This window comes from Thamnophis sirtalis, unplaced genomic scaffold (assembly GCF_051295495.1).
Source record: "Thamnophis sirtalis isolate CommonGarterSnake01/CBP01778 unplaced genomic scaffold, rThaSir2_p1.2 scaffold_14, whole genome shotgun sequence".
Lineage (NCBI taxonomy): Eukaryota > Metazoa > Chordata > Lepidosauria > Squamata > Natricidae > Thamnophis > Thamnophis sirtalis.
This window is the reverse complement of record NW_028261394.1, coordinates 29,146,957-29,168,070: the sequence shown is the minus strand read 5'-3', so window position 1 is coordinate 29,168,070 and position 21,114 is coordinate 29,146,957. Positions and strand designations below refer to the sequence as shown.

The 21,114-nt window shown below is 44.7% G+C and overlaps 1 protein-coding gene across 2 annotated transcripts; it reads left to right on the top strand.

Moving 5' to 3' along the window:
* The first annotated feature begins 1,386 nt into the window (after positions 1–1,386).
* Positions 1,387–19,264, top strand: LOC148042760 (cytochrome P450 2J2-like). Of its 2 annotated transcripts, none has more exons than XM_087729444.1 (9): positions 1,387–1,594; positions 4,133–4,295; positions 6,447–6,599; positions 7,196–7,356; positions 7,866–8,039; positions 9,638–9,776; positions 9,970–10,157; positions 17,629–17,770; positions 18,935–19,264. In XM_087729444.1, the coding sequence occupies exons 1-9, from the start codon at positions 1,436–1,438 to the stop codon at positions 19,123–19,125; spliced, it is 1,470 nt and encodes a 489-aa protein (XP_087585570.1). In that variant the 5' UTR covers positions 1,387–1,435; the 3' UTR covers positions 19,126–19,264. The 2 variants fall into 2 exon arrangements, with proteins under 2 accessions (XP_087585570.1, XP_087585569.1); XM_087729443.1 differs by having other exon boundaries at positions 9,635–9,776.
* Positions 19,265–21,114: the final 1,850 nt, after the last annotated feature.

The window sequence follows — 21,114 nt, the reverse complement described above, 5'->3', positions numbered from 1 at the left end:
TGTCATAGGTTAACCACCACAGGTCTAACACTTACAATTAAGGAAAAGGAAGAAACTGATTATCTTTTGACCTGGGACTCATTTTATCAAACGATTAGCTGACAAAAAAACAGGAGTTAGAAACAGGGAAAGAGAAGGAAAGAATTAATAAGGGAGGGTTGTTAAAATGGTTAAGTAAACATCATCATCATTATTATAATCAATACTAATGTAATGAACACTGTTGTATGTATTTTGATTACTATTTCCTAAAAGTATTTGCACCCAGACAACAACACTGTTGAATTAAAAATGGAATTTTTATGTTATAAAAACAAAACTTGAATTTAAAAAAAAACAAGATAAACCCGAAAATATGCCAATTCATGAGCCAGGAAATGCATGTTTTGCTTTCCTATTCTCCCCCCCCCTCACACACAACACAGATACAAGCACACACACACACACACAGAGAGAGGCCCATTAAATCTAAGGGAACTAGTCAGTTTCAGACGACATTCCACAGTCACAAACTCTCCGTTTCAGGAATGCTGTTTTATCATAAAAGCGTTTGGCTCTCTACATAAATAGCAATCATCTTTGATCTTGTCTTTGGCTTTTCAGGCCCAAGGGTTTGCTTAGGAGAAAATCTGGCTCGGGTGGAGCTCTTCCTCTTCCTCACCAGCATCCTGAGAAATTTCCAGCTCTCTTGGCCAGATAAATCCCAGGCACCCAATCTCACCCCTAACTTGGGTCTCACGCTATTCCCTCAAGCTTTAAAATATCCATGAAAGGCTGGAGAAGGTTTCCCCATCACTCCAGGCAAAGTCATTCTCTCCAAAAAGAGACCGAAGACACTTGAAAGATCCAGATGAAATTCGTAGGCTACGTGGTTTAAAACAGTCACACGAAGAAAAAAGTTATACTGGCTGATCTGAAAAATGTATCTTCGATATTATAAACTTGATTTAGAAGAAATAATGCTGTTCTTTGGGTGTAATGCAGGGATTTGGCAGAACCGGTAGTAAAAAAAAAAAAGGATAGCGGCTCAGCTGTGAGCCACACAATTGTTGGAAACTTTTTTTTGTTCACTTTTTAAAAGTTCTCTTATTCAGGGCAACAAAAGAAGATCTGCTGGGAGGCTGGGAGGCAGTAGGGGCGGGGCCAGCCTATTTGCTGGTTCTCCAAACTACTCAAAATTCCCGCTACCAGTTCTCCAGAACCTGTCAGAACTGGCTGAATACCACCTCTGCTGGGAAGTCTCCCAATGAAAGATAAAACTTACCAAACCTTATTAATACTATAAAATTGAATAGATTAAAACAGCCCATTCCTGATCCCAGCTGCAGCATCGAATGTGCAATTGGCCAATCTCATCCCAGTGTTGAGGGAATAAACTTTCTCATTGGCTTTTTGTCAGCAGGGAAAGACAGAGGCAGACTGCTCTGCTTTGAATATGGCTGTTTTCAGCTGGCTGTTCATTCTTTCCTTCCTATTCTTCTGGTTTTGGAAAAATAAACCTCCCAAAGGTTTCCCCCCTGGGCCGTGGATGCTGCCCCTGCTTTGGAATCTGCTTCAGATCAATAAAAGGAACCCTTTGAAATTCCTTGATGAGGTAAGAATCCTTAATTGCTCTTATATCAAACTCCATCAAGTCAATTTGCAGAAAAGCAAGGAGTTTGGCTGCCGTTTTTAAAAGGAGGCTGGCTGAGCAGTCCTGTGTCTATTAAATGTTTCCGCCTGTGATTGAAAATACACCCTGCAGCCCATTGAGAAATAGAATAGAATAGAATAGAATAGAATAGAATAGAATAGAATAGAATAGAATAGAATAGAATAGAATAGAATAGAATAGAATAGAATAGAATAGAATTCTTTATGGGCCAAGTGTGATTGGACACACAAGGAATTTGGTCCATATGCTCTCAGTGTATATAAGGAGAATAAAATACATTCATCAAGAAGGAAAGATACAACACTTAGTGATAGTCACGGTTACTAATAAGCTATCAAATCATACTAGGAAACATAAAACAATATAAATCATAAAGATACAAGCAACATGGTTATAATCAGAAGTGGGAAGAGATAGGCAATAGGAAGGAAGAGGAGAATAATAGTAATACAGTCTTAGTAAATAGTTTGACAGTGTTGAAGGAATTACTTGTTTAGCAGAGTGATGGCGTTTGGGGAAAAACTGACCTTGTGTCTAGTTGTTCTGGTGTGCAGTGCTCCATAGCGTCGTTTTGAGGGTAGAAATCAAAAAAAATTATGTCCAGGATGTGAGGGGTCTATAGATATTTTCACAGCCCTCTTTTTGACTCGTGCAACATACAGGTCCTCAATGGAAGGCAGATTGGTAGCCATTGTTTTTTCTGCAGTTCTAATTATCGGTTGAAGTCCATGTTTGTCTTGTTTGGTTGCAGAGCCAAACTAAACAGCTGAGAAAGTTATGCAAATAATCAAATTCTAGGTACATAAGGATATACCTTTGATTTGGAGCAATCCTAACACCACCACCACCACCACCCCAAGGACATTGAAATGCTTCCAAAAGATTCTCCAGTTTATTTGCATTGCATGGAGGGTTTATGAATGTTTGAGCTGAATTCACTCCACTCCACCTCTTCTGTTCTGTTCTGTTCTATTCTATTTCATTCAACTCCACTCCACTCCACTTCCCATTGTTAATACCTTACAGAAAAAGTTTATTATTACAAGATAATCAGGTGGGCAGAACCCAGAAAAAAATGAGCAACGGCAGCAATGACCGAAATTTTAAAAAAAGACTAAAGCAAAGAAAGAGTTACTTTCTTCCAGCAGGAGCTAAACCAAAAGGATGAATGCAGTGAGGACTATGAGAAGGAGAGAGTAAGGTGTGAGTAGAAAGGAATAAAGCGATAAATAAAATAAAATTAAACAAGTAAAAAATTTAATTTAATTTAATTTAATTTAATTAACCACATTTATATGCTGCCCAATCCTAAAAGACTCCGGATGGCTTACAAAAATAAAGAGAGAAAAAAGACACATAAGGAACACATAACGAAAAGAAAACGGTTTAAAATAGCAACACCTCATACATTCATTCTAATCTAGGCTGGACCTCAACAATGAGGTCAACAGCCCCAAGCCTGCCAGAACAGCCAAGTTTTTACAGCTTTCCTGAAGGCCATGAGAGTGGGTATGGTCCGGATCTCTGGGAGTAGCTGATTCCAAAGAGTTGGAGCAGCCACAGAGAAGGCTCTCCTCCGGGGGCCCGCCAGCTGACACTGTCCGGCTGACAGCATCTGAAGGAGGCCCAATCTGTGGGATCTTACTGACCACTGGGAGGTATGTGGCAGTAGGCGATCTCGAAGGTACTCTGGCCCTAAGTCATGTAGGCCTTTAAAGGTGAAAAGTGGTAAAGTGGTAAATAAAAAATAAATAAGTAGGGGGATTGACTAGAAGTCTCCCAAGGTCCCTTCCAACTTTTCTAGTCTATTCTATTCCATTCCATTTCAATCCATATTTTCTATTCTATTCCATTCCATTCCACTATTCTATGTATTCTATTCTATCCTTCTAATGGCGTGGCCTTTTGAAATCACATTCAAATGAGTCTTTTGCCAGCTTGCAATGTACATTTGTATATCTGAACTGGACTATTTTGTTTCTCTGTGTCATAAAATATGCATGGGTATATGCTTATTTATTTATTATTTATAATATTGTCATGTTTATGTAGTGTACATTGGAGATGGAGACCCTCTGAGAGCTGAATGCATTGAAATTTCATTCTAATGTATGGCGATTAGTGTACATTTAAAGTGACAACAAAGTGATTCCAAGTGGGTCCATATGTTAAGAGGTACCATGCCGGAAAGCAGAAAGAAAAGTTATATTGTTATCTAGAAATAAATCCTTTTCCCTCTACAATATATTCCCTCTACAATATTCCTACTAAGTAGTCCAGTGAAAGTTCTGCATACAACATGCCTACAAGTTGAGTGGGGAGGGGGTAACAGCGGATCACTTTGGAGAATGGAGCAGGATGGAGCTACAGGTAATTGTTCAAGTTCATCACCTTGGTGAGGCTACGTCGTATCATTGCAGCGATTGGTTCTCAGTGATTTCCTAATAACTCTTTGCTCATCCTCTTGTTTTGCTTCAGTTTGCAGAAAAATATGGACCTGTCTACTCTCTTTATTTGGGAACCACACCTGTAGTCTTAATTCACGGATTTCCTCTAGTGAAAGAAGTCCTCGTGATAAAAGGCACAGAATTTGCCGGGAGACCAGACTATTACATGTTTGATTTAATCACTAAGAAAAAAGGTAATGATACAATTTTCAAGAAGTTTGAATGCCTCTTCAAGTTACCGTATTTTTTGGAGTATAAGATGTACTGGAGTATAAGACGCACCTTAGTTTTGGGGGAGGAAAATAGTGGGGGGGGGGAATTCTGCCTACCAGGTATTCATCTGGCTAGTCCTTAGCCTGGTCAGCTTCAGCACATTAGTTCCCTCAACTGGTTTTGATGTTGGGGGTGATGAGGCATAAGCTTCAGCACATTAGTTCACTTGCTGGTTTTGACGTTGGGGATGGTGGGGGCTGTGCAGGGGTGGGTTGCTGCTGGCTTTACTGCCAGTTTGGTGTGTGTGCAATTTTGCACACACCCGTTCGCTTCGCTGGCACCTGCACCAGATGTGTGCTCCACATGCATGGGCACCTGTCCATTTGACCATAAATGCACTACAATTTTGCTCTGCGCAGGCACAGAAGCACAAAACAAGAAGGTGGAGCCTATGGTGCCACTGGGAGAACTGGTTTGGGGGGGGGCAGGCCTACTCAACTTTATCGCTGCTGGCTCCAGCAACCCAGGCTGCCAAACTATGACCGGTTTGGCTGAACCGGTTGGAACCAGTCGGAACCCACTACTGAGGCTGTTCTTCTAAAAAACAGCTGATTGTTGGAGGGAGCAGCAGTTAGAAAAGCAGGCAAAGCAGGGAAGATCACTTAGCTCATGTTTAAACTGAAAAACACCTTCAAAGGCACAGCTGATCCTCAGAGGGAGCTCCAGTGACTAAAGCAGGCAAAGCAGGGAAGGGATAAGAGAAGGCAGCAGTGTTCTGGGTAGCCATTTTGGGCACTGTGCGTCGAGCATTTGGAGGCTGAAAATGCAATGCACAGAGCCCCAAAACACAAGCCATTGTTGGTGGCAATCTCTGTAGCCAGGAAGAGGACACACGGAGACCAAAGGGTAGGGGCCAATGGGCTACGTTCGGAGTATAAGACACACACCCCAATTTTCAGCCGATTTTAGGAGGGGAAAAAGTGTGTCTTATACTCCGAAAAATTTGTTTTGTTACCTAATGTCCTCTCTCCTTTTTCCTCTGAATGCTACCGTTGCCTACTCTCAAGGAAGAGAAGGAGAGATTGGTTGAAATTTTAGAATCAGTTAATCAGAAGGAAGTTTCAAAATGAATGTTTGTTTTCTAATTTTTCAATACAGGTAGTCCTTCATTTACAACCAGTTGTTTAGTAACGAACGGCACTGAAAAATTAACTTATGACAGTTTTTCACGCTTACGAATGTTGCAGCATCCCTGTGGTCATGTGATCATCCTTCAGGTGTTTGGCAACTGACTCATATTTATGACTGTTGCAGTGTCCCAGGGTCGTGTGATCACCGTGTAGAAAGTTAGCACGCACCCCTCTCCTAGAAGAATGAAATATTCTAGGAAATATCAAAAATATTTCCCTAGAGGGGAAAAGGAGAAACATGTCTTTCAAGGCAAAGAGCAGCTCCCTGCCCCCAGCAGATATTTGGTGCACGTTAAGCCTGGGCCAGCCTGTCCACAAGACAATTAGACCTTCAGCTCCAGGGTGATGGGACATAATAAGATTAGCCCTCTACCCATCTAGCAGCAGCGCTCCCTGCATTCTGAAATCACCTGAGGGATATTACATCACCCAGCAAGGTTCAACCAAACTTAATTCAGACAACCTAAAAAGTTAGCTATGACCCCCGCATAGCCCCCTGGGAGTCTGACAAACAATAGAATACATTTTTTGCACAGGAACAGGAAGCTCAAGGGCAAGGCCCAAGAGAGGGTGTAAATAACCATCACTCTCCATTCCATGTGCTCATCTGCATAGGACCTAAAATCCACATGGTCCTGTCCATCAATAAACCATCTTTCCAATCAGCCTCCATGTTTCCAGTGCCTTTCTCCTCACTTGGAACTGAACCAAGATGGATATTTCTTCCATCAACCTTTTGCAACCTTCTGACAAGCAAAGCCAATGGGGAAGCCACATTGGCTTGACGGCTGCATAATTCACTTAACACCTGCTATGATTCTGTTCCAAGGAAGGTCATAAAACAGAGCAAAACTCACCTACTGTCTCACTTAGTGACTGAAAATTTGGGCTCAATTGTGGTTGTAAGTCAAGGACTACCTGCATCAATCTTTGACTTGACAGGCATAATGGCACAGCCTTATGGTGAAGTGTGGAAGGAGCAAAAGAGGTTTTCACTGAGGCTGTTCAGAAACTTTGGCGTGGGGAAAAATCTGATGGAGGAAAGGATCCTGGAGGAAGCATCGTATTTGACTCAGGCTTTTACGGAGAACATGAGTAAGCTTTCCCGGGAGAGGGTGGGATGGTTGGGAATTGTCCCTTTGGAACTGCTCCCTTTTCGATAGGACACAGTTGACCTCAAAGTTGGCCACTGAATTGGTGCACTGATGCAGAATGGGAGAAATGTAGAACTATGCATAAAATTCGAAGCCCTATTGGCCAAAATAAGACCTACCTTTTATTTCATTTAACTGTAATGTTTCTAAGGTTGAAGTGCTTAGTCCTTGGTTGGCAGAAGGTTGATAGAAGTTTGGGGTTAAGTGGGAAGTTTCATCATGTCTAAAATCCTAGAAAATGGAACAAGTCACCGACTTTTGATTTCCTGGAATACTGTTTGCCACCATTTACTGGGTCTATATATAGATAATGTATCTACCTACCTACCTACCTACCTACCTACCTACCTACCTACCCATCGATCTCTATCTTATCTTTCTAAGATTTCTCTCCCACTACTATTATATGAAGATAGATAGATATAGAGATAAAGCGAGACAGAGACATATTGGTTCAGTCCTTCACAACTGTCCCAGGTGTTCATGTGGCAAAAAATTTCCCTGATCTATAGTTATATCTTTCATTTCATTCTGCAGGCACACCTTTGGATCCTTACGAGTTGATTGACAGTGCGGTCACCAACATACTTTCCACCATAATATTTGGGAAACGTTTTGAATATGACAGCAACTTCCTGAAACGCCTGCTGGACCTGACCCATCAAAACATCAGACTGCTGGCAGGACCCTGGGCTCTGGTATCCTAAATGAGAATCCAGACAAACGTTCAGATTTAAGGCACAGCTGGTGGGGATTAGAAAGTCAATGTTCTTGATGTTACCATCGCCAGACCTTGAATGAGAAAGGTCTCACCCATCTGGGGAAATGGATTTTCCTTGCAATTAGAGGCCTTTGATCAGAGTGCCAGGAGGAGTGGGTGAAGGCTCTCTTGAATAACAGCAGTTATCCAAATTGAATTCTTCTCCTTCTCCTTCTCCTTCTCCTTCTCCTTCTCCTTCTCCTTCTCCTTCTCCTTCTCCTTCTCCTTCTCCTTCTCCTTCCTCCTCCTCCTTCTCCTTCTCCTTCCTCCTCCTCCTCCTCCTCCTCCTCCTCCTTCTTCTTCTGAGTCCTCATTTTACCCACCTGGGAAGGCTGACTCAATCATGAGCTGGTCAGGATTGAACTTCTGGCTGTGGGCAGAGATAGCCTGAAATACTGCATTCTAACCAAATAACCATTTATTTTATTTTCTTCTGTTTGTTGGCAGCTTTGCAATGCTGTGCCCTTCGTGAGAAATCTTCCCCTGCCCCACCAGAAAATATTAACAAATGCCCATAAAACGTTTGCTTTACTTGAAAAAGAAATGGAGGAGCACAAGGCAACTTTGACTCCTGGAGAACCCCGGGATTTCATTGACGCATATTTGGAAGAAATCCAGAAGGTAGATTTCTTAGTCTTGTTTTTCATTTGTATACTATATTTATTCATCTCGCATCTCTTTCTCTAACATAACAAGTTGTGCGAGTGCAACAGTTCTTTGGCACATGGCTGTAATTTAGTCCGGTGTTTAAAATACCACAAACGTCTTTTTTTTTTGTTAAAAAATTGCAGTAAGACTCTTTTGGAATTTGTGTCCTTTATGCATTTTGTCCAGGGAGAAGGAAATCAGGGAAAATTATTTGGGTGCTGCTATCGGTCTTTGCTTAGCTTGTTCTGTAAACCTAGCAAAGAGTGAACCTTCCCTGTTAAAATCAAACTCTTTGAATCTGAATTTCAAACAAAGCGCAGCTATAAATACTATAAATATGTAGCTATAAACCCACTGAAAGGAACTCAAAGTCAAGAGTCCACATTGGCTCTTCTGCGATATGCAAACCAGCTCACTAATATTTTTCAAGACTTTTCTATCTCTCTTGCAGTCTCTCTCTTGTGTTTTGGTGGCCTCAAAATGAAATCAAATCAGTTTATTTCAGCCATAAATACAGAGATACGATAAAATACCTAACTGAAGATTGTTGCATGCATTATCCATTTATCTATCAACTGTCTTTCTGTCTATATATCTAACATCTATCTATCATCTCATATCTATCCATCCATATCCATCTATAAACCAGCTATCATCCATTCATCCATCATATATCTATCTCTTTCTCTTTCTCTTCTCTATCTCAATCTCAATCTCAATCTCAATCTCTCTCTCTCTCTCTATCTCTATCTCTATCTCTATCTCTATCTCTATCTATATCCATCCATCCATCCATCCATCTTATCTCTCTCTCTCTCTCTCTCTCTCTCTCTCTTTCTTTTTCTCTCATCTACCCATCCATACAAATCCGCCCCCTCTCTCTGAAAAACGATGAGTTTAATAAGCTCTACATATGAATAAGAATATTGTAAAATGTGAAATAAGTACCCAAACTTAGTTAATGGTGTGATGTACTGTGTAGATGGCAGCGCAAAACGGGACAACCTGGGAGGAGATGTTTCTCTGAAAGACGTAACAGTAAGCAGAAATTCCACTCCCTGCCTGGAAATTTCTTCAAGATCAATTAAATGAAGATCTGCTTAGAGTCCTTGTACAGCAGAGTTTCTTAATCTTGGCAATTTTGAGACAAATGGACTTCAACTCCCACAGCCAGGAAACTGTGGGGACACTTCCTTTTCATCATTACATTCCTAAACTGTTTTTGCCCTGATGAATTTTTTCAGAAACTTGGGCATTTGAAAGATTTGCTGTTTCTTTGCTTGTTTGCTTGCTTGCTTCTCCTCCTCCTCCTCCATCTCCACCTCCTGCTTCCTTTTCCTTTTTAGTGATACTTTTCAGAATGAAGTTTTCAGGACAAAGCTTCCTTCCCTTCCCTTTTTCTATCTTCCTTTTCTTCCCTTCCCTTTCCTTTTCTATCTTCCTTCCCTTCCCTATCCTTCTTTTTTTCTATCTTCCTTTCCTCCCCTTCCCTTTTTCTATCTTCCTTCCCTTGCAATGAATACACAGGTGTTAACAATCCTATTTCCATTCTTTGTTTTAACCAACAGAAGCCAGAGAGGAAAGGTTCAAGTTTTGAAGAAGAGCAACTACGAGTCTTATTGTATGACCTAATCAATGCTGGAACAGAGACAACCTCAGGAACACTGCAGTGGGCATTCCTCTATTTGGTGGCCTTTCCAGAGATCCAAGGTACAGAATTGTCAAATGCTGCCCTTTAGTAGCAATAGTAATATCTTCACCAATTACATAAAATGGGAAAGAAGGGAGTTAGCATAATGGCAGGAGATTCAGTAATCTGTGTCCAGCACTTGGAAGCAAACCAATGTCTACTTAAATTCAATGAAATGTTTTCCAGAAAGTAACTGAGCTCTTTGTTCCTCAGAGAAATGCTGGAAGGAAATCGACAAAGTCCTGGGAAACAAGGCGAGACTGAAACACGAGGATCGTATAAGGTTGCCCTACACAAATGCCGTCATTCATGAAATCCAACGTACATCAAATATAGTTCCACTTGGAGTAGCTCATAAAGCTATTAATGATGTGCACCTTCTTGGATACAAAATTCCCAAGGTAAAGGCAGAAACCTTTGAGTGGGAAGGGTATAGCGTTGGTGATTCTCCAGGCAAAAATCTGTAGTTGTCTGATGTGAGATCTCTCTGTCTCTCTTTCTCTCTGTGTGTGTGTCTCCCTCTGTCTGCCTATTTTATTAAGTTTTTTTATTTTTCCATCTTCATAATATATAATCACATGTATACTATTACATAGCCAACATCATATTGTATTATTAAATGTTTACATCAATTCACCTTACCATCAGCTCCCAAAAACTATTATTGGCTCGTCTGCTCTCCATACACCATATTTGTACCTTATCCGTCACTTTCTTCTCCCTCTCTCCTCCCCCTCCCTACCTCCTTTCTTCTCTCTGTCATCCTGCTCTTCTCTATTTCCCTTTCCTCTCTCCTTCTCCTCTCTCCGCTTTCCACTCCTCTTTTCTCTCCTCCTCTCCCCTCCCCCTGCCCTCTCTCCTACCCCTCTCTTCTTCCCTTACCTCTCTCCTTTACTTCACACTCTTCATCTCATTTACTTGGTGTATTTCAGCTTCTCAGCCAGCTCCATTTTCTGTTGATGGTATTTATAATTCCTTTTCAATATACATATTTAATTTTGACATATATCTTCCTCCTTTTTTTTAAAAAAAGAGAACAAAAATGTATACATATATAATTGTGCTTTTAAACCACAAACACACCAGCCTATTTTTTGCCAAGATGTAGACCTGGTTACAATTACCAGCTACTCTCATCATTATATTTATATAATGGTGGACTCTGGCGGCTCCGGCGGCCACCGTGCTGTTTCAGCCGTTTCAGCTGTTCGGCGGCGAGGAGAGGAGCCTCAGCTCGGTGGCGGCGGCGGCGTTCTTTGGCGGCTTCATCGCCTGCCCCACCTCCCTGCTCTGTCTGCCTGCAGCAGGGACGAGGAACCGGGGAGACCACCCTTGGGCCTTACAGACCTTGACGACCCCATTGGCTTTGGGGACTCCGGTGGTTCTCGCGTTGCCTCGGCCATTTAGTACTGAGGAAGCAAGTTCCATCCCGAGATCAGCGACGGCGTCTCCTGGCAATTCCAACGCCTGCTCCATCTCTTCACCCTATCTACTCTTAGTGGTGAGCCTTTGGGAATTCCTTGGAGTGGTTTTACCCCCAGAAAGAAGACTCCGGGACTGGGCTGCGGGTGGACAGATGATGGCAGCATTGTGTGTTCGCACTGAACCCCCGCAGGACCTTTTGACCAACATTGCCCGGCCTGTTGAACTTCCGGTCTCTTTAGTGAACCAGGATTATTTTAGAGGACATGGTTCGGGTGTCAGTAGAGACTGGCCACCTTATGGGACTGACTGTGATTGTGACTACCATCATTACAACCCTCACAGACGCTCCTTTCCCCCGGCTTTTCCCCGTGACTCAGCCTTTGCTTTAACATCATTACTATCAGCTGCAGAACCATCTGTTGAGAGCCATGTGACTCTCTTTGAACTCGCAATCTTAATTTAAAAGCTGCGCATTTTTATTTCTTCTTTTAAACAAATTCTTTCTTTTCTTTTCTCTCCTTCCTTCTGCCTTAGCATGGGATATGTATGTGTATGCTTGTAATCGAGTGAATGCTCCCACTTTTATTGCAATTATCGTTGTATTTTTCTGTTTTAACTTTAACGTGGGGATTGCTTGTGTGAGTGAATGAATATGCCTGACTCGGAGGGCCTGCTGGGGAATGCGGGGGTCACTGGGGTGGTTGGGGGGGCTACTGCCACAGGAGTGGGTCGGAGCATTGCGGTCATAACAGGGAGGGGCAGATATGGTGGGGACTTTAGGGCTGGCCATTACCGGGGAAGGAGGGCTTGCTACATCACAGAGATCACTCCTTCCGGCCCTATGAGTCCCACTCCGAGGCCAGATGGCGCGAGTAGTCAGGACCCTGGTCTCAGGCTGTTGTTGCTAAATGCCAGGTCTGTTGTTCACAAGGCTCCCCTCGTCCGGGACTTAATTTTTGATGAGAGGGCAGACCTGGCATGTATTACTGAAACCTGGCTGGGCCCAGAGGGAGGAGTCTCCCTCGTAGAGATGTGCCCAGAAGGATTTCAGGTGCATCATCAGCCGAGAGCCCAGGGAAGGGGTGGCGATGTGGCTATTGTTATCCGGGAGTCTTTAGCACCTCGTAGGATCCCTTCTCCGGAGCTTGTCGGGTGTGAGTCCCTGCTGGTGAAGTTGGACCTCAAGGGTCAAGTGGGTTTGCTGCTAACGTACCTGCCTCCCAACTGCATTACAGCAGCCCTCCCCTCGCTCCTCGAGTCAGTAGCCGAGCTGGCAATTGAGTTCCCCAGGCTTATGGTTCTGGGGGACTTTAATTTGCCTTCGCTCGGTGAACACTCTGACGGAGCGCAGGAGTTCATGGCCTCTATGACAGCCATGGGCTTGACCCAGGTAATTCGGGGCCCAACCCACTCAGTGGGTCACATGCTCGACCTCGTATTCCTCTCGGAGCAGTGGATTTGTGATCTTGGTCTGAGGGGTAATGAGATCATACCCCTGTCGTGGTCAGACCACTGCCTACTGAGGCTTGACTTCCGGAGGCCAAACCCCCACCGTAGGGAGGAGGAACCGACCAGGTGGTTCCGTCCCAGGTGACTTATGGTCCCCTTGAGGTTCCAGACGGAGCTTGGGGTTATTCCTGATACTCTCACCCACAGTTCGGCGGAGACTCTGGTTGCTGCCTGGTACTCGGCGGCATCGGAGTCTCTCAACCGGATTGCGCCACTACGGCCCCTCCGGGTCGGCGGATCCCGGAGGCCTCCTTGGTTCACCGAGGAGCTCCGGGAGAAGAAGCGCCGGAGGAGATGCCTAGAGCACTTGTGGAGGTCCGATAAGTCCGAATCGAACCGAGCACTTTTGACAACATGCACCAAGGAATACATCAGGGCATTGAGGGCAGCTAAAAGAACACATATTGCCACCTTGGTTGTGTCCGCTGAGTCCCGCCCAGCCGCCCTGTTTAGGATTACCCGCTCCACTCTAAATAGGAGGGACGTGGGGGACCCCCTACAGGGTAAGGCTGAGGAGTATGCCCAGTTCTTAGCGGACAAAGTTGCTCGGTTTCAGTCGGACTTGGACTCCACCTCCGCAGATCCAGCCGAGTCACAGGGGGATTACTTGACAAACCATCTCTGGGATGAGTTTCAGGATGTTGCCTCTGGGGATGTGGACAAGGCCATACGAGCTGTGAGTGCCTCCACCTGTATACTGGACCCATGTCCCTCCTGGCTGGTTGCCAACAGCAGTGAGGTGACACGCGGCTGGATCCAGGCGGTCGTGACCGCCTCCCTTCGGGAGGGGCACTTCCCCGCCGTGCTTAAAACGGTGGTGGTGAGACCCCTCCTGAAGAAACCATCCTTGGATCCAGCCGTTTTTAACAATTACCGTCCAGTCTCCAACCTCCCCTTTGTTGGGAAGGTTGTCGAGAAGGTGGTGGCCTTCCAGCTTCAACGGTCCTTGGAGGAAGCTGGTTACCTTGACCCCTTCCAGTCCGGTTTCAGACCTGGTTACAGCACAGAAACCGCTTTGGTCGCATTGACCGATGATCTCTGGAGAGCCAGAGATGGAGGCCATGCGTCCATCCTGGTTCTCCTTGACCTCTCGGCGGCTTTCGATACCATCGACCATGGTATCCTTCTGCGACGACTGCGGGAGGTGGGGGTGGAAGGCACTGTTTTCCAGTGGTTCTCCTCCTACCTCTCGGACAGGTCGCAGTCGGTGTTGGTTGGGGGGCAGAGATCGTCCCTGAGGCCCCTAACATATGGGGTGCCGCAGGGTTCGGTCTTATCCCCCCTACTATTTAACATATACATGAAACCGCTGGGCGAGATCATTCGGAGGCACGGGATAAAATACCATCAATACGTGGACGATACTCAATTGTATCTGTCCGCCCCGTGCCAACTCAATGAAGCGGTGGACATGATGAACCAGGGCCTTGAGGCCGTTAAGAACTGGATGAGTGCTAACAAACTGGTACTCAACCCAGACAAGACCGAGTGGCTGTTGTGTTTCCCTCCCAACAATTTGGCCAGTGTTCCATCGCTCAGGCTGGGAGGTCAAATTTTACACCCCTCAGATAGGGTTCGCAACTTGGGAGTCCTCCTGGACCAACAGCTGACTTTCGACCATCATTTGTTGGCTGTGACCAGGGGGGCATTTGCCCAGGTTCGCCTGGTCCGCCAGTTGCGACCCTACCTGAACCAGGAGGCCCTCGCAACAGTCACTCGAGCCCTTGTGATCTCTAGGCTGGAATACTGCAATGTGCTCTACATGGGGCTGCCCTTGAAGTGCATTCGGCGACTGCAGTTAGTCCAGAATGCAGCCGCGCGAGTGATAGTGGGCGCACCGCGGTTCGCCCACATAACACCTATCCTCTGCGAGCTGCACTGGCTACCTGTTGATCTCCGGGTGCGCTTCAGGGTATTACTTACCACCTATAAAGCCCTCCATGGTAGTGGATCTGAGTACTTGAGAGACCGCCTCCTGCCGATTACCTCCCTCCGACCAATAAGATCGCACAGACTGGGCATCCTCCGAATCCCATCCGCCAGTCAATGCCGACTGGCGACTACGCGGAGGAGAGCCTTTTCAGTAGCAGCTCCGACCCTGTGGAACGACCTCCCCATCGAGATTTGCACCCTCACCACCGTCCAGACCTTCCGCACAGCCCTTAAACCTGGCTATCCCGCCAGGCCTGGGGATAAGTTTCTAATTCGCCCCACCCGAGTGTTGAGTGTTGAATGAAAGTTGTGTTTTTACTGTTTATTTTATTCACATATTGTTTATTTCTCTGTATTGCACCCCCCTTTTCCTATGAATGTAAGCCGCCCTGAGTCCCCTCAGGGAAAAGGGCGGCCTATAAATCCCAAATAAATGAAAAAAATAAATGAAAAAATAATTATACATCCTTACACACCCCCAATTTGTGATTGTCTTTAAATCTTAATAGTTTCATATTGTAAGTATATTTCATGTTCCCTCTCCATTTATCCATATTTTGGATTAGATTAGCCTTAGTTGTCTATAAATGGCAATTATAGTTATTCTACTATATAGAATAACAAATGGTACACTTTATTCATCCTCTGAAAGGTTCTATATATCCATGTTTCATATATTTTAACCCATGCTTAATTGTCCTTCTATTGTCATATTCAATCAGTTAGCAACTCCATTTTATTGTCATATTTAGAAATAAACCCCTTATCTTAGCTTTATATATTCCCATATAAAAATTTCTAGTTGTCTGATTTTTCCTAGTAACTTTTTTGTCCCACTTCTCTGTTCCTGCCTTCTCCCTTTTCTTTGTTTTGACACATCCACCCTCTTCAATTTTCCCCACTTCACCATCAAATAAATCTTTTATATTTGTTGGGGCATAACCTCCTATTTCAATTTTCCTTAAGCCACTGTCAACCTCCAAAACATCTTTTGTCTGCTTTTTATTCTTTTTTATTGGGAAACATCCCCCCTTTACCATTTTCCCTATACCACTGCCAAGCCCAATTGAGTTTTTTGTCTGCTTTTTATTTCTCAGCGTTTCTACTTCTTCTTTAAATCCCTGCTTCTCTGGGTTCAAAATTCTATTTAGGCTTGATTTTAATGATTTATGCATATTTTTTTATAATTTCACGTAGTTCTTCAAATTCCCAGCTTTCTATGATATCCAGTTCCAAAGTTACAGTTAGTTATACAGTTCTTCTTTCAGAGTTCTGGTCCACTTTAAATTTATCTACTTCAGCTGCTATGGGGAAGAGCGACAGGAGCCATCTTGGTCTTTTGTTCTTCCTTAAATGTCCAGTTCCAAAATTGCAGTTAGTTATGCAGATCTTATTTCAGGGTTCTGGTCCACCTTAAATTTAGCTAATTCAATTTATGTAAAAATGGAAGAGAAGCTGGAGCCATCTTGATGTTTTACAAAAAAAGTAGAAGAAAAGAAGAAAATTTTTGAAGTTTTCCAGTTTTTTCCCTTGCTACCTTCCACCTCTGGTTGCGCAAAATATATTAATTGGGAAAAAATTGCAAAAGCCACACTTGGGTATGTTCTCTTTGCCTCCTGTTTTTCCAATTTCTGATTTATGGCAGCTGGTTAATTAAAACTTCCTGCACAGTCAAGATTAGGTTATTAGCTTTTTTCTTGATTTTTCTCCCTAACTGGAGTTGCTTAAGATATATTTGTTGGAAGAAGTTCAGACAAAATCCCTTGGAATTTTTGGTTTATATTTCAAATCCAAAACCAAATTTAGAGTTTATATTTGAGTGGGTTTGTTACTTCTCTGCTTTCACCCTTTCTGTTCGAATTATTTCAAACAAATAGCTTTTTTGGGGGGGTAGTGTTTCAATACTTCATTTTCCCTTTCTTTCTTTCCTTTTGCCAAAATCCAAATCTGTCTATTAATATTGTTTGTACTCTCAAGATTCTTTGCCTTTTCCAAGTTTTGATTTATGACCGTGCGTTAAATAAATCTTCTTACCGGTCCTTTTTTTTTTCAAAAAAGTTTTTTTTATTTTTCCTTTCAAATTCATTCTTACATATACATTGTTATAATTTTACTACCAGTCTTTCATCTCATCTACTGTACGCTCCTGGTCAGTGCTTTGGCTGGAAGCCAGGTTCTGTGCAGCCATGTTGCCATGCTGCCGCCCATACTCCGATTCAGAGGGCAAATCTCTGACCTGTGAGGAACCTGTGGCCTCCCTATGGGTGTGCCCCTTCTTTGCCCCCCCCTCCAGGGAGGTTCTGATCCAAAAAGGATCTTGGAATATGTTTGTCAGACAAAGCTCATATGAGGCTCTTGAGAGCTCACACACCCCACGTCTGTCCAGCTGGAGAGCTTCCGGTCAAATCCCATCCCTCTGTCTGTCTGTCTGTCTGCTTATCTGTCTGTCTGTCTGTCTGTCTCTCTGTTCTCTCTCTGTCTCTCTCTGTCCCTGTTTCTGTTTCTCTCTGTGTGTCTCTCTGTCTCTTTGTGTGTGTCTCTGTCTGTCTGTGTGTGTGTGTTTTTCTCTCTCTCTCTCTATCTGACTGTCTCTGCTTTACTGTGTCTCTGTTTCTCCGTGTCTTTCTTTCTGTCTCTGTCCCTCTGTCTCTCTCTGTCTCCTGTGTCTCTTGCTCTCTGCCTCTTTTTCTGTCTTTGTTTCTTTGTGTCTGTGTCTGCCTTTCTCTGTCTCTATCTCTCTGTCTCTGTCTGTTTCTCTCTCACTCTCTCTCTCTGTCTCTTCTCCTTCTCTGTGTTTCTCTCTCTGTGTCTCTCTGTCTCTCTCAGTTAGTCTCTTTCTTTGTGTTTCTCTCTCTGTCTCTCTGTCTCTGTCTGTCTCTATCTCTTTTTCTCTTTATCTCTGTCTTCAACAACATCTCAATGGGGTCCTTCTAGAAATTCATCCAGAGCCATGTCTGACAATGAGGGTTTTCTTCAAGATGACTTCATTTGTTTTGACTTCTACAGGACACTATGGTTTTGGTCAACATCCAGTCTGCCCATCGTGATGAATCTCAGTGGAAGTTTCCCAATGAGTTCAACCCCTCCAATTTCCTAAATGAAGAGGGGGAGTTTGTGAAGCCGGAAGCCTTCTTGCCATTTTCAGCAGGTGAATGATTCTCTCTGTATTTCATTCTCTGTATCCTTCTCTCTCTCTCACACACACACACACACTTTCACACACAGAGACACACATACACACACAATCTTGTTCTGTGTGTGTCTGTGTGTGTCTGTGTGTGTGTGAAATGCACACATTGACTGACAACCAACCAGTAGATCCCACAGATTAGGCCTCCTCCGAATTCCATCTGCCGGCCAATGCCGGTTGTCAACCACCCAGAGGAGGGCCTTCTCTGTGGCTGCTCCGGCCCTTTGGAACGAGCTCCCCGTGGAGATTCGGACCCTCGCCACCCTTTAGGCCTTCTGGACAGCCGTTAAGGCCTGGCTGTCCCAGCAAGCCTGGGGTTGAGTCCCCCCCCCCTATTCGAATTTGCTGTGCTTGCTGTGTTTTTAAATTGTTGTATAACTGTCCTGTTTGTCTTACTTTCTGTATCTGTTTTCCCCTTCCCCTGGTTTTTGTTCAGCTGCCCTGAGTCCCTTCGGGGAATAGGGCGGCTTACAAATCGAATAAATACCAAATACCAAATACAATTCTTGCAGCATGCAATGATCCCAAACAACCAAACCTTTCTTTAGAGAATTATGGACGTCAGCTCCTGGGCTTTGATTACACCTCAGTATTCCATAGGAAAAGGGAGCCAAAAAGAATCACAGGGGACCCTGTTGAAAACTATCATTGCAGAACAGCTGAAAAAATGTTTTTTTCTGGTCACAGAATTCACAGGGATTTGAACCGCCAAACTGCCGACCTTTCAGATCGAGAAGCTCAGCAACTTAGCCACTGAGCCACCCTTTTTCCAAGGGTAAAAGAAGGCAAAAAAAAAACCTTGGAAACATCTCTGCTAAATTTATATCTAGGATATTTGCAGTTTGGCCCAATATTTCAATCAGTCAACCATTCCATTCTTCCTCTTTAGTTTCCTTCAGTTTAGCATGAGTTTAACGATCCAGCTAGATGATTTTAGGGCATTTTTATCTTGAAAAGCTTCATTAAATTTGATCATAATCATGGAGCATTTCTATTTTGGAAAAGTCATGAGGTTTGGGATCCTACTGTAGAGAACCAAGCAGGTCTAAGGAATTGTAACAGGCTGCCAACTTCCAACTGTCTAAATTTGTCTGGCTTCCCTCTTTCCCCTTGTCTTTTCAGGACCAAGATTCTGCTTAGGGGAAATCTTGGCACGGATGGAGCTCTTCCTCCTTTTCACCAGCATTGTCAGGAACTTTCAGCTATCCTGGCCAGATAAATCCCAAGCACCAGATTTGACACCACACTTTGCGGTTACGCAATCCCCATCCCGCTTTAAGGTGTTGCTGAAATGTCGCCAGCTAAGTGGGTAGATTGAAGTGATGATCTGCAAGATAACCCATTCAAGACAACCTCTCCAACAGCTGGAGGCCTTCTCTGCTTCAAATTCACCACAAGATCACTTTTTGAAATGCATAAATAAAGGGCTTTCTTATGCCACATTTTCCAATGGATGACTAGTCTTCTTTATGAGGGAGATGAAATCCATTTTTCTTGTCTCTCTTCTTTTTCTTCAAGGTTACTCAAAGGAAGAATGGAGAAGAGCAGAGTCCATAGCTTCTTTATCGTATGAATATTCCTGACCTTGTCGATCAAAAAGGTCGGCAATTTGGCAGTTTGAATCCCTAGCACCGCGTAACTGAGTGAGCTCCCGTTAATTGTCCCAGCTTCTGTCAACCTAACAGTTTGAAAGCATGTAAAAATGCAAGTAGAAAAATAGGAACCACCTTTGGTGGGAAGGTAACAGCGTTCCATGCACCTTTGGTATTTAGTCCTGCTGGCCTCATGACACAGAGACGTCTTCGGACAGCAGTGGCTCTTCAGCTTTCAAACGGAGATGAGCATCGCCCTCTAGAGTCGGGAACAACTAGCACCTATGCGTGAGGGGAACCTTTACCACTGAGGTAAATCTTGAGGCCACACCTCCGTTCCTCCTTCTGACCTCCCAGATAAACCGATGGTTCATAGCAAAGCACCTGGAAGGAAGGGACAGAGACAGCACACGCACATATCCTTCCTACCTGGCCCTGACTGACCACTGAACAACTCAGACCCCTGGCTTGGTATGCTCTAAAGGGGGGGAATTGACTCCTCCCACACCTTCTTCGAAACATGCAGTTCAGGTAAGACCAACTGACAGTTTCTGAAGTGAGGCATGGGAGGAGTCACATATGGGACATACCAAAACTAGGTGTCCTTGGGAGGGATCAATGGGCCTGAGCCCCTCGAGAGTCTAGGACTCCCTGAAGAACCCTCCTCCCAAGAGCCGTTTCCGCGGAGGCATAAGCATCTAGCCGGTAATGCCTGATGAAAGGCGAGGGAAAGGACCAGGCTGCAGTCCTGCAAATCTCTTCTATGGGAGCCTGGGGGGCCCAGGACGCCGATGTGGCTGCACTTCTGGTGGAGTGCACTGTGATGCCCTCTGGGACCTGAAGTCTCCGTGCCTCATAGGCCTGTGAGATGGCCGCTCTGATCCACCTGCTAATGGTGGCCAGGGAAACCTTGGCTCCCTGGGTGGACGGCTGAAAGGACATGAAGAGGGCCTCTGAACGTCTAAAGGGCGCAGTGCACTTCAGATAGATGCGCAGGGCTCTTCTAATGTCCAACCTGTGCCATGATCTTTCCCTATCCCTGGAGGGCTGCTGACAGAAATCTGGCAGAACTATCTCTAATGCCCTGTGGAAGGAAGAATTCACCTTGGGCATGAACGCGGGGTCCAGTCTGAGGATGACCCAGTTCTCCAGGAAGGTGCAGAGGTCCGCTCTGCTGGAAAGAGCGTTGAGCTCAGACACTCTCCTGGCTGAGGTGATGGCAACCAGGAAGACAACCTTAAGGGTCAGAAATTGTAGGGAAACCTCCCTCAAGGATCAGTGCCTGGAGGACCATGGGTAGGTCCCAGGTAGGGAATCGATGGATCACTGGGGGTTTCAGATTCGCCACACCCTTAAGGAAGCGCCTTAGGACCAGATGTTGAGACAAAGGCGGTGCATCCACACACACCCCTGGACTGTGGAGAGGGCAGAGACTTGTCTCCTAAGGGTGCTGGGGGCTAGGCCTTTCTCCAGACCTTCCTGCAGAAAGTCCAGGACCTGGGGTACAGAGGCCGAAGCTGGGACAATGTTCCTTGCTTGCCACCAGTCCGCGAAAGTGACCCAGGAGGCATTGTAGATGCGAGTGATGGACTACCTCCTGGATGCCTTAAAGGTCTTAATGACCTTCGCAGAAAAATGTGCCCCTCTCAGCTGTCCCCGCTCAATCGCCAGGAGGTCAGATGGAGCCACACCTGATCCGGATGCCCCAGG

Bases quoted from the DNA above. Each gene is read 5' to 3' on its own strand.
- LOC148042760 (XM_087729443.1), top strand. From the start codon at position 1,436: ATGGCTGTTTTCAGCTGGCTGTTCATTCTTTCCTTCCTATTCTTCTGG. The intron at 6,600-7,195 runs GTAAGCTTTCCC...TTCATTCTGCAG, and splicing joins GGCTTTTACGGAGAACATGA to GCACACCTTTGGATCCTTAC. The intron at 8,040-9,634 runs GTAGATTTCTTA...TTTAACCAACAG, and splicing joins ATTTGGAAGAAATCCAGAAG to AAGCCAGAGAGGAAAGGTTC.